The 13,570-nt window shown below is 37.3% G+C and overlaps 1 protein-coding gene and 1 pseudogene across 4 annotated transcripts in view; one reads left to right on the top strand and one right to left on the bottom strand.

Annotated features, from left to right (window-relative positions):
- EPS15 (epidermal growth factor receptor pathway substrate 15) overlaps positions 1-13,570 on the top strand; it is a 163,768-nt gene that overhangs the window by 54,956 nt on the left and 95,242 nt on the right. For all 3 annotated transcript variants that reach the window (XM_030942712.1, XM_030942714.1, XM_030942713.1), the window contains 3 exons: positions 1,574-1,639; positions 4,363-4,488; positions 7,002-7,061. In XM_030942712.1, the coding sequence (XP_030798572.1) occupies positions 1,574-1,639; positions 4,363-4,488; positions 7,002-7,061 (252 nt within the window). The remainder of the gene's footprint in view (positions 1-1,573; positions 1,640-4,362; positions 4,489-7,001; positions 7,062-13,570) is intronic.
- On the bottom strand, positions 2,231-3,225 carry LOC104667833 (annotated as a pseudogene). Its single transcript, XR_004060448.1, has one exon. The product of XR_004060448.1 is annotated as a small ubiquitin-related modifier 1 pseudogene (transcript).

Raw genomic sequence — 13,570 nt, 5'->3', positions numbered from 1 at the left:
GCAATCTCGGCTCTCTACAATCTCCACCTCCTGGGTTCAAGTGATTCTCCTGCCTTAGCCTCCTGAGTAGCTGGGTTTATAGGCACCCACCACCACATGTGGCTAATTTTTTTTTTTTTTTGGTAGAGACGGTGTTTCACCATGTTGGTCAGGCTGGTCTTGAACTCCTGACCTCAGGTGATCTGCCCACCTTGGCCTCCCAAAGTTCTGGGATTACAGACGTGAGCCACCACGTCTAGCCTAGATTCAACTTTATATTTTTTCAGGATGGCTACCCTACAGAAAGTATAGTCAATACAGTTTATTAAATAATCCATCCTTCACTTCCTGTCTCTTCATTCCCTTTGAAATGCCACCTCAATTGTGCGCTAAATTCTCATACGTATTTTGATTGCTTATTTTTTGTTCTTACCTATTATCTATTTATCCGTACCATATGCTGATGTTACATTGTTTTAATTATCACATTTGGTGACATGTTTTTTAAATCTAGTATGCCTAGTTCTCCCCACCTCACTCCTTTTTTTCCCCAGATATTTTATGGCTCCTCTTGCTTGTTTTTTGTTTTCTTAAATTTTAAGAGATGGCCTCATTCTGTTGCCCAGGCTGGAATATGGTGCTGCGATCATAGCTCACTGTTACCTTGAACTCCTGGGCTCAAATGATCCTCCCAGTAACTAGTTGCTTGTTTTTAAACTCAACATTTTAGAAGTTTCTGGTCTGCATACTAAGAATTTAATTCTACTAAGTTTAGAGAATTTCTGCACTTTTATGTTTAGGCATGTAGTCAGAGGGTTAATTTAGGGATTTGTTGCCTACCTGCATTATAGTCATGCATGGCTTAACAACAGGGATACTTTCTGAGAAATGCATCATTAGGCAATTTCATCATTGTGCAAACATCAGAGTGTACAAACCTAGATAGTATAGCCTACAGCATACTTGGGCTACGTGGTATATTAGCCTGCTGCCCCTAGCCTAGAAACTAACACAGCACTGAATACCACACTGTACTGAATACTGTAGGCAATTGTAACATGATGGTATTTGTGTATTTAAACAGAAAAGGGGTTGGGCATGGTGGCTCACACCTGTAATCTCAGCACTTTGGGAGGCTGAGGCAGGTGGATCACCTGAGGTCAGGAGTTTAAGACCAGCCTGGCCAACATGGTGAAACCCCATCTCAACTAAAAATACAAAAATTAGCCGGGTGTGGTGGTGCATTCCTGTAATCCCAGCTACTCGGAGGCTGAGGCAGGAGAATTGCTTGAACGCGGGAGATGGAGGTTGCAGTGAGCCGAAATCATGCCACTGCACTCCAGCCTGGGTGACAGCAAGACTCCATCTCAAAAACAAAACAAAAGGAACACCAGAAAAGGTACAGTAAAAATACGGTAGTATAATCACTTTGTTTCGTTGTTACTTAGATGGTCTGGTAAATGTAAAATAGTGTCCTATGTGCATTGAGATCTAGCATTTTGTATGAATATATTTAAATCTAAAAACCATTTTTTATTCATTGCTTCTTGATGTGAGAATTTCAATTCTTCTTGTGCTTTGCTTTCCTCTGTAGCATGATACCAGTAGTCCTTTGCTAATCAGTGGAACCTCTGCAGCTGAGCTCCCATGGGCTGTAAAAGTAAGTAAACTTTGTAACTATTCTCTCACCCCTTCACTGCTTCCTATCCACTCTCTCTCTACCTCTGAAATATATTGCTATCTGCATTAGACTTTCATATATATGCTTAAGGAAAGGTTGGGGAGATGATGTTACTGGTGTTTGTGAGGAATCTTTCAGCTCTGTCAGTTGTTTTGTGACAGTATTGATCTAATCATGTATCTGTTATAATGTAAAGAAAAATGGTGATGTCATAATCCTGTATTAACTAAAATATTTGATTAAAAGATAGTTTACCCCACTGGTATTATTTCTTACTTGAAAATTCTGGTTAACTATGTATTTTCTATATGACTCTAAAACAATTCTTTTTTTTTTTAGGCATTTTTTCTTTTTTATTTCTGTACAATTAAAATAAAATAAGCATTAGTACGATTTTTACAAATATTGTTTATTTTAATGAAGCTGGTACAATGTCCATTTAAAACCATATCCCAGGCCAAAAAGTACAAATAAAATCAAAAAAAGCAGTGTTCTGTTGTATTCATTTCTGCATGTATAGGTTTATTAATTGCTAATGAAAATTAGAACTTTTCTGGGATCTTCTGACAAGATTTAAAAAAAAATCTTAAAATGCCTTTTCTTCAGTGAAGCCATCTTTGGAGTTAGTCATTACTCTCACCTTGTCTGTCATCTTGACTGCAACCTGATATTCCTCTTCTTTTGGTCCAGACCCTCAAATTTTAAAAGTAGCTTCAAGTTAAGGAAAGGTCATTTTTCCACAGTTCAGTTCTCTGAAAAACTTCCATCTCCCACTGAAAGTCACAGTCCAGGAGTGAAGCAATCACATGCTAGAATATCAGGGCCAATTGGAAAGTCATTATGAACACTTGCATTGGTCGATCTTATTTATCACCACAAGCCTGAAAATGCAATGTCCTGAAAAAGGTGGCCTCTCTGTGCACACGTGATTTTTAAAAAGTAGAGGGTAATATGAAGGGGACTGAGGCTTGACCACCCAAAATCAGCACAATGGAAACAAACAATAATGAATAATGAGCACTATAATTCAAATTACCAGATGTTTCAAAGAGATGGGGTGCCAGTTTTCAATTCCGTTTTGAACACCACGTTACAAAAGAACTATTTTTAAAAATAAAAAAGGATTGAAGGAAAAGAAAAAAAATAAAAAGAATATCTAAACTGTTGAATGACCCCCAGTTTGTTCCTGATAAACTTCAATCACATCATCTTCCTCCATTCCCAGTTCTTTTGGAGTATGATTATCAGCAATTCTCTGACCCTCAAAGAGAAACCTGAGTGAATTCATTGGAACACCCTGTCTTTGACAATATGATTCTTTGAGTTTCTTGAGATACGTTGTCATTTTCACTTTGAAGAGAATCTCACTGCTATCCTGTCCAATGACTTTGAGTTTAATATATTCACGTTCCTTCTTATCCCCCAAGTCCTCAGTTGAAGGTTTTGCCTCCTGGTCAGACATGATGACGGTAGCTTCACCCGGGGGTCTCCTCACAGCAGCGGCCTTGGGTAGGCAGAACCTCGCTCCGGGGTTTACAAATCCGTCTCCATTCCCCACAGCACAATACCGTGAACAAATAATTCTTTATGAAATCTTTTTAGAAATAGGTATTTTGCATTATAATTTTTCAGAGCCAAATCATATCGTACTAGATTTTTAAAACTTGTAATCTGAAAATGCTTAGACTATAGCAGATCAAATGAGCTTTGATAAATGTGTACAGTTTTTTTGAAAACCATTTTTATTTGTATGTCTTTGTATGCTGTAGACTGTGCACTAAGTTTTAAAAGTGTGGGAATATGGCCTTGACTGGGCAAATAATGAACAATAGTTTTTCATGTTATTCAAATAACTTTTAAAATTTTAGGAGATATCTTGTTATTGACAAGAAAAAGAAATATTGCTTTGGGAAAAATGGAGAAATCTTGATGTTTATTCCTGTAGTAATTATTTTATTTTTAAAAATTTATTTGTGGTTCACGCCTGTAATCTCAGCACTTTGGGAGACTGAGGTGGGCAGATCATGAGGTCAGGAGTTCAAGACCAGCCTGGCCAACATAGTGAAACCCCATCTCTGCTAAAAGTACAAGAAAATTAGCTGGGCATGGTGGCAGGCGCCTGTAATCCCAGCTTCTCGGTAGCCTGAGGCAGGAGAATCGCTTGAACCCAGGAGGTGGAGGCTACAGTGAGCCGAGACAGCGCCACTGCGCTCCAGCCTGGGTAACAGTACGAGACTCTATCTCAAAAAAAAAATTTTTTTTAATTTATTTGAACTGTACCTCATACCATCTTTAGAGAGTCATGGAATGTCACTAATTAGCTGTGTGTTCTTATAAAAGTTACTTTTTGGCTGTGGGTCTATTTAAGTAAGAGGGTTGGACTAGATGTTCTTCAAAGCCCTTCTGCCTCTGAAATATTTTGATTCTAACCCAATAGTTGGAAAATAAAGATGGTGTTCCAGCTACAAAAAGAATGGGCAACACTAGACTCTTGGGTAAAGTCACTTTGAAATTATTGTTTCATATGTATTTTTTTCTTGCATATCTTTACAATGAATATTGTATTTTGATGAAAGTGAAAAATGTTTTCTGAATGATAGTTTAAAAACATATGTAGTCTGTTCTTTAAGGACTTGATTTTTATAACTGCAGTTAAATCCTTTTCTCTGTTATTTAACTTGTGATTTTGTTTTTTATTGTAGCATGAAGATAAGGCCAAATATGATGCAATTTTTGATAGTTTAAGCCCAGTGAATGGATTTTTATCTGGTGATAAAGTGAAACCAGTGTTGCTCAACTCTAAGTTACCTGTGGATATCCTTGGAAGAGTAAGATATTATTTACTCCTAAATTTAATTTTTATGTGTTTTAATTTTATATCTATAATACTAAGAGCATGTATAGCTCTTTGTTAAAAATGTACAAATCTTATTTTAAAGTTGTATCATTACAGGATTTTTTGTTTTCTGACTTAATGTATGAAATTATTGCCAGCATATTTCTGTATTTGGTTATTCCCTGTAAAAATGAGTGGTTGAAATTAATTACATATGTAAGCCCCTTAAGTAGGTCCTTTTTTAGTTTGTGCTGTATACTCTTGACCTCCTATTTGCTTGAGTTAATTTCTAGAGACTATCAGTATTTTATGTCTGCCATTTACTCTGTGGCTGTATCATGGGGTCTTGTTGTAAGGAATAGTTTTATCTCTGAAACCGTAAATTCTACTCGGTAACTTGTACTTCCTGTCTTTATAGAGCTCTTTTCCAGAAACTTGCAAGACTAATTCTTTGACCAGTTTTACTAAGACCTTTAAATCTGACTTCTTGGCTGGGCATGGTAGCTCACGTCTGTAATCCCAGCACTTTGGGAGGCTGAGGTGAGCAGATGACGAGGTCAGGAGTTCGAGGCCAACCTGGCCAATATGGTGAAACCCCGTCTCTACTAAAAATACAAAAATTAGCTGAGCATGGTGGCGCACAGCCTATAGTCCCAGCTACTCAGGAGGCTGAGGCAGAAGAATCACGTGAACCCGGGAGGCGGCGGTTGCAGTGAACTGAGATCACACCACTGTACTCCAGCCTGGGCGACAAGCGAGACTGTGTCTCAAAAAAAAAAAAGAAAAAAATCTGACTTTTTAACTTTTCCCCTTTTTTCAATTTTTTTACTGTGATAAATATACATATCATGAAATATACTGTCTTAACCAGTTTTAAGTGTACAGTTCAGTGGTATTAACTACATTGCCATTATTATGCAACTATCCCCAATATCCCTCGCCATGAATTATTTTCCTCCTGTAAAAGTAAAACTTTATTCGCCTGTCTTTTGGTCTACAACTTCATGTCTATCCTTAGCCCCCTTTGCCATGTGATTTTTCTGTCTCTCCTGCCTGATGGAAAAAGCATGAAGTAAATTATCTGCCTTCTCTGTGGTGCATGTAGACTACTGAGCAGGTGTAGTAAGATTGGTGTTGCCGTAAATTTATCTTTACCAGCTTCAGCTGGGCTTCTCTGTACTGCCAGTCACTCTTGTGCTGTTTCCATAGTGATTTCTCCATAATCCTCTGCATATTTCAAACCTTATCTACTCTCTTTAAATCTCTTGCCCTTTCTTTATTTTTTATTTAAAAAAAATTTTTTTGAGACAGAGTTTAGCATTTGTTGCCCAGGTTGGAGTGCAATGGAGTGATCTTGGCTCACCACAACCTCCGCCTCCCGGGTTCAAGCAATTCTTCTGCCTCAGCTTCCTGAGTAGCTGGGATTACAGGCATGTGCCACCACACCCAGCTAATTTTTATATTTGTAGCAGAGGTGGAGTTTCTCCATGTTATTCAGGCTGGTCTTGAACTCCCGACCTCAGGTGATCCACCCGCCTCAGCCTCCCAAAATGTTGAGATTACAAGTGTGAGCCACCGCACCCGGCTGCCCTTTCTTTAATTCCCTGCTTCAGCAGATTACATAGGGTCAAATCCTGGCTGCACCACTTCTTAGCTGTGTGACCTTGGACAAGTCATTAGAAAGCCATGTCTAAGTTTTCTAATCTTTAAAAGGGACATAATTCTCAGCTTATAGAATTGTAGGGGTTGAATGTGATAATGTATGTTAAGTCCTACTTTTTACCATGATTGCTACATACTCTTTGAATGCTAGCTGCTATGATGATGACAACCACCATATCACCATATTAGTACTACTACTGGATCAATGTTATATAGATTTTAGGTGCTCAATAAATACTGATTTAAACGCCATTTTTTAGTATTGTTTTCCACTAATTATTTCTCCTCTGTGTGATCAGTGTGGAATTTCTAAACTATAAATACACTGTTGTTATTACTTAAACCTAACTTTTTAGTAGGTTTCCATTGCACTTAGAATAAAGCCCTAACTCCTTTCAAGGCAATTATAACCAGACACTTGCTTATCTCTAGCTCTACTTTTAACTCTCAACAGTATCCTTTTTTTTTTTGTGAAGAAACAGGGTCTAGCTCTGTTGCCCAGGCTGGAGTGCAGTGGCATATCATAGTTCACTGCAGTCTTGAACTCTTGGGCTTAAGGGATCCTCCTACCTCAGCCTCCTGAGTAGCTTGGACTACAGGTGCACGCCACCATGCCCAGCTAATTTTTTATTTTTATCTTTTGTAGAGACAGGATCTCTTTATGTTTCCTAGGCTGTTTCACACTCCTGGGCTCAAGTGATCCTCCTGCCTTGGCCTCCCAAAGTGCTGGGAGGCCATATGGGCATAAGCCACCATGCCTAGCTAGTATACTTTCTTTCCCTGCCCTCAAGTAGCACATGAACTGAAAGAACATTAATCTTTTTCAATTCTCCTCTTTTTAAGGTTTGGGAGTTGAGTGATATTGACCATGATGGAATGCTTGACAGAGATGAGTTTGCAGTTGTAAGTAATCTAATGCTCTCAACATCTTCACTATCTTAATGATTTTCTCATGTGCAAATTTCCTCTTTTAGTTCATCCTTAGAGGAAAACTATATTCCCATCAGGGTCTCGAACTCCTGACCTCAAGTGATCTGCCCATCTCAGCCTCCCAAAGTGCTGGGATTACAGACATGAACCACTGTGCCCGACTGTTTGAACATTCTTACATAGAATTTATTTTCTAAACAAATGGATAACAGAAAATGTGTGGTTTGCCATCTTCATTTTATTTGGCTTTAAGGTACACAGGAACATATACTTTGTATAATTACTGTAAAGTAATCTTTTGTATCACAACCTGACCAGGTATCTTAGCACCTGCTTCTATTATGGAATAATTTTGCTTCAAATGTATCCCCCAAATTTCACATTTCCTTTTATTTCATTAAAAAGAAACATGAATAACACTTGAGTTTCACTTTATTTGTGAAAGCAGAAAAGTTTTGACATTTTATCTGAAGACATGTCATCTTAGTAATTGAATAGTTAATTCCAAATAGGATTGTATTCACCTCTGCCTTAAAGGTTTGATAAAACTTTGCTGTGAATTCATCAGTGGTAAACTTCTAATTTCCCTTTTACTCTCAAATTTTCTTTTTATTTTGGTAAGGAATTGTTAATTTCTTTTACTTTCAAACTTGTTGCTACAAATTTGCGATATTCTCTTTCGTGGTTGTTCTCTTTATTCATGCCAAATCTTGGGAATACTCCCACTTGTCTTTTTTTTGCTTAATCTGATTTTGTCTAGTTTCTTGATCTGTTAGAAGAAACATCTTTTGAATTTACTTATCCTTTCTATTATGTTTTAACTTTTAAGTTAATGATGTTTAACTTTTAATTCCCTGTTATATTTTCTTATTCTTTTTATTTTAAATTTCTTGGAGATGAGTATTATGTTTCTTCAGTTCTCATTATCTATAATATTTAAATCATTTAAAGGATATATTTACCCATGAATACAGGTTTAGTGAGATTCCATAGATATTGGTACAAAGTTTTCTTCTTTATACAGCTTTTTAGATAATTTTTAGTTTTCTTTTATTATCTGGTTAGGAATATGTTTCCTAATTTCAAAGTGGTTAAGTTTGGTTGGTTTTTGTTACTTTGATGTGTACTTTCAACTTGATTGGATTGTAACTAGAAAAATGTAGTCTATAAAATGTCTAATTAAAAAAATTAGTTAAGGCTTTCTTTGTTGCCAAGTTTATGACCAATTTTTACATATAGTCCATGGATATGGCAGTATTTCTGTTTGGAGGATATTAGAGTTTTACAAATTCATTATATCAAATTAATTTAATTTAATTTAATTTTTATTTTTTGAGACGAGTCTTGCTCCGTCACCCAGGATGGAGTATAGTGGCACAATCTTGGCTCACTGCAACCTCCACCTCCCAGGTTCAAGCGATTCTCCCGCCTTAGCCTCCCAAGTAGCTGGGATTACAGAAGTGCACCACCACATCTGGCTAATTTTTGTATTTTTAGTAGAGACGGAGTTTCACCATGTTGGCCAGGCTGGTCTTGAACTCCTGACCTCAGGTGATCCGCCCGCCTCAGCCTCCCAAAGTGCTGGGATTACAGACGTGAGCCACCGCACCCAGCTTCAAATGTATTGATTATTTAGTTTCTCTTTGTCCTTCCTTTTCTTTTGTTTTTGGCCCTTCCTTAAATTTTCCTCGTTTTCCACAAGAGCCAAATGAAATAGGCAGGATACATATTACCACATTTAAAAAATGCAGAAACAGAAACTTAAAGTGACTTGAATTCATGGTCACAGGTCCCTAGTCTTTTTAAAAATTTTAATTTGGGTAATAGTTGGGAAATGGTAAAGGATACTTACTCCCTTGCAGTGGTGACAGAAGTTATCTCAGCCGCATTTCAAGGTTTGAGCCATTGTTTGTGGTATGCTTTTGGGAATGGGGCCATATTGAAGAGATTTCTGTGATGATATACTTTGAAACATTGTCAATCCGTACACTTAAACTTCTCATAAATTGTTTTTGTGGTAAGAATATTGGTGTAAAATCTTTGCAGTGGTATGATGTAATGAGGGAATTTTTTTCTCATAAAGACAAATTTATTTATTTATTTTTTTTAAGACGGAGTCTCACTCTGTCACTCAGGCTGGAATGCAGTGGCGGCATTTCGGGTCACTGCAGCCTCTGCCTCCTGGGTTCAAGCGATTCTTCCACCTTAGCCTCCTCAGGAGCTGGGATTACAGCCATGCACCACCACCCCCGGCTAATTTTTTGTATTTTTAGTAGAGACAGGGTTTCGCCATGTTTGCCTGACTGGTCTCAAACTCCTGATATTAGGTGATCCACTTGCCTCGGCCTCACAAAGTGCTGGGATTACAGGCATGAGCCACCTCTTCTAGCCCAAGACAAAAATAGAATAGATGGAGAATAGTAGTGTCATCATTTGATAAATAGTAGTGTATACTAAGGTAAATGAATAAACACAATTTATCTTATATGCCTGGAGCCTTTTCCCAGGCAATTGGCCTTTTTAAAAAAATAAAATAAAAACCTTTATTAAAAGAATAATTTTTGAATAATAAATACATTTGAATAATAAATTACTACCTTGAATTTTGTTTTAAATAGTAGACACCCCTTTATCTTCTCCTGGATTTGCTTGTTAACCATTTTGCCACATTTGCTTTCTCCCTGTATCCATATTCTTCAGATTTTTTTCCTAGTTTTAAACTCATGTTCTTTTCTTTTCTTTTCTTTTTTCTTTTTTTTGAGACGGAGTCTCGGTCTGTCACCGAGGCTGGAGTGTAGTGCATGATCGATCTCGGCTCACTGCAAGCTCCGCCTCCCGGGTTCACGCCATTCTCCTGCCTCAACCTCCTGAGTAGTGGGGACTGCAGGTGCCCACCACCACGCCCTGCTATTCCTTTTTTTTTTTTTTTTTGTATTTTTAGTAGAGACGGGGTTTCACCGTGTTTGCCAGGATGGTCTTGATCTCCTGACCTCGTGATCTGCCCGCCTCGACCTCCCAAAGTGCTGCGATTACAGGCGGGAGCCACTGCGCCTGGCCTTGCCTCATGTTCTAATTCCGGAAGACCTTAGAACATTTTTTTGTGACTCAAATTCTAGATTTTGCTCAGTTAATTTAGTTCTTTTGGTTTTGGTATTTTTCTTCCAGTTTTGTTCAATATTAATAACTAGTATTCTTTTGGTTAGAATTCTTCTGATAAATCTTTTTTTGTCCCTGTACTTTAATAAATAGAGCAACACAATTTGTACTCTTTTTTAAAATTATAATTACTGCAAGATAGCTAGTGTAACTACAACTGCAAGTCATTGATTTGTTTTTATTTATTTATAAGCATCAATATTTTACAAAACTGAATTTTGAGAGCTGGTATCATTCCTTGAAAATTGAAGTAATTAAAAAAATACTCTTGCAGTAGTGACAGCTAAGATCTGAACATTTTAAAGTATCCTCTTAAATAATAAAATATAATGTACTTATTTATATGATCATTCCTTTTGGCCTATGGCACTTTATAGTCTGCCAGGATTTTGGTTTGTTGCAGTATAATACAAGTTTAGGTCTTATTTTACTAAATAATCAAAACTGAGTTGAACATAGGAATCTTTTTGTTCAAGACTTACCTTTAAAATTCTTGCCCATTCCTCCTTGGGTTAAATGCTTTTTGTTTGTTTGTTTTAAAGACCCCGTGTCTGCTTTGTGTTTATTTTTTTGAATGGGAAGAAATAAAAATGAAGTTAAAGAGAGACTCTAACTTGGTGGGTTGAATTTCAGTATAGATTTTTTTAAGAGTAACTTATTTCAGTAACCAAAACTTGATTGAACTTGAGTCTATGTTTAGACTTACTTTTAAAATTCTTTACCCGTTTCTTTTATTTTATAGCGTAAATGAGATTTTTGGTTTATCTTTTTATTTTATTTTATTTATTTATTTATTTATTATTATACTTTAAGTTCTGGGGTACATGTGCACAGCATGCAGGTTTGTTGCATATGTATACATGTGCCATGTTGGTGTGCTGCACCCATTAACTCGTCCTTTACGTTAGGTATATCTCCTAATGCTATCCCTCCCCCTGCCCCCACCCCACAACAGGCCCTGGTGTATGATGTTCCCCACCCTGTGTCCAAGTGTTCTCATTGTTCAATTCCCACATATGAGTGAGAACATGCGTTGTTTCGTTTTCTGTTTTGTGATAGTTTGCTGAGAATGATGGTTTCCAGCTGCATCGATGTCCCTACAAAGGACACGAACTCATCCTTTTTTTATGGCTGCATAGTATTCCATGGTGTATATGTGCCACATTTTCTTAATCCAGTCTGTCATTGATGAACACTGGGGTTGGTTCCAACTCTTTGCTATTTTGGATAGTGCCGCAATAAACATATGTGTGCATGTGTCTTTATAGCAGCATGATATATAATCCTTTGGGTATATACCAAGTAATGGGATGGCTGGGTCAAATGGTATTTCTAGTTCTAGATCCTTGAGGAATCGCCACACTGTCTTCCTCAATGGTTGAACTAGTTTACACTCCCACCAACATTGTAAAAGTGTTCCTATTTCTCCACATCCTCTCCATCACCTGTTGTTTCCTGACTTTTTAATGATCGCCATTCTAACTGGTGTGAGATGGTATCTCATTGTGGTTTTGATTTGCATTTCTCTGATGGCGAGTGATGATGAGCATTTTTTCATGTGTCTGTTGGCTGCATAAATGTCTTCTTTTGAGAAGTGTCTGTTCATATCCTTCAACCACTTTTTGATGGTTTTTTTTTTTTTTCTTGTAAATTTGTTTGAGTTCTTTGTAGGTTCTGGATACTAGCCCTTTGTCAGATGAGTAGATTGTAAAAATCTTCTCCCATCCTTTAGGTTGCCTGTTCACTCTGACGGTAGTTTCTTTTGCTCTGCAGAAGCTCTTTAGTTTAATTAGATCCCATTTGTTTATTTTGGCTTTTGTTGCCGTTGCTTTTGGTGTTTTAGTCATGAAGTTCTTGCCCATGCCTATGTCCTGAATGGTATTGCCTAGGTTTTCCTCTAGGGTTTTTGTGGTTTTAGGTCTAACATTTAAGTCTCTAATCCATCTTGAATTAATTTTTGTATAAGGTGTAAGGAAGGGATCCAGTTTCAGCTTTCTGCATATGGCTAGCCAGTTTTCCCAGCACCATTTATTAAATAGGGAATCCTTTCCCCATTTCTTTTTGTCACATTTGTCAAAGATCAGATGGTTGTAGATGTGTGATATTATTTCTGTTCTGTTCCATTGGTCTGTATCTCTGTTTTGGTTACTGTAGCCTTGTAGTATAGTTTGAAGTCAGGTAGCATGATGCCTCCAGCTTTGTTCTTTTGGCTTAGGATTGTCTTGACAATGCCGGCTATTTTTTGGTTCCATATGAACTTTAAAGTAGTTTTTTCCAATTCTGTGAGGAAAGTCATTGGTAGCTTAATGGGGATGACATTGAATCTATAAATTGCCTTAGGCAGTATGGCCATTTTCATGATGCTGATTCTTCCTATCCATGAGCATGGAATGTTCTTCCATTTGTTTGTGTCCTCTTTTATTTCATTGAGCAGTGGTTTGTGTTTCTCTTTCAAGTGGTCCTTCACATCCCTTGTAAGTTGGATTCCTAGGTATTTTATTCTCTTTGAAGCAATTGTGAATGGGAGTTCACTCATGATTCCGCTCTCTGTCTGTTATTGGTATATAGAAATGCTTGTGATATTTGCACATTGATTTTGTATCTTGAGACTTTGCTGAAGTTGCTTATCAGTTTAAGGAGATTTTGGGCTAAGACGATGGAGTTTTCTAAATATACAATCATGTCGTCTGCAAACAGGGACCATTTGACTTCCTCTTTTCCTAATCAAATACCCTTTATTTCTTTTTCCTGCCTGACTGCCCTGGCCAGAACTTCCAACACTATGTTGAATAGGAGTGGTGAGAGAGGGCATCCCTGTCTTGTGCCAGTTTTCAAAGGGAATGCTTCCAGTGTTTTCCCATTCGGTATGATATTGGCTGTGGGTTTGTCATAAATAGCTCTCATTATTTTGAGATACGTTCCATCAATACTGAATTTATTGAGAGTTTTTAGCATGAAGGGCTGTTGAATTTTGTCAAAGGCCTTTCTGCATCTATTGAGATAATCATGTGGTTTTTGTATTTGGTTCTGTTTATATGCTGGATTATGTTTATTGACTTGCATATATTGAACCAGCCTTGCATCCCAGACACGAAGCCCACTTGATCATGGTAGATAAGCTTTTTGATGTGCTGCTGGATTCAGTTTGCCAGTGTTTTATTGAGGATTTTTGCATCGATGTTCATCAGGGATACTGGTCTAAAAGTCTCTCTTTTTTTTTGTTGTGTCTCTGCCAGGCTTTGGTATCAGAATGATGTTGGCCTCATAAAATGAGTTAGGGAGGATTCCCTCTTTTTCTATTGATTGGATAGTTTCAGAAGGAATGG

Source organism: Rhinopithecus roxellana, chromosome 12, assembly GCF_007565055.1.
Source record: "Rhinopithecus roxellana isolate Shanxi Qingling chromosome 12, ASM756505v1, whole genome shotgun sequence".
Lineage (NCBI taxonomy): Eukaryota > Metazoa > Chordata > Mammalia > Primates > Cercopithecidae > Rhinopithecus > Rhinopithecus roxellana.
Note: the sequence above shows the minus strand (reverse complement) of the source record. Positions and strands in the feature narration are given on the sequence as shown.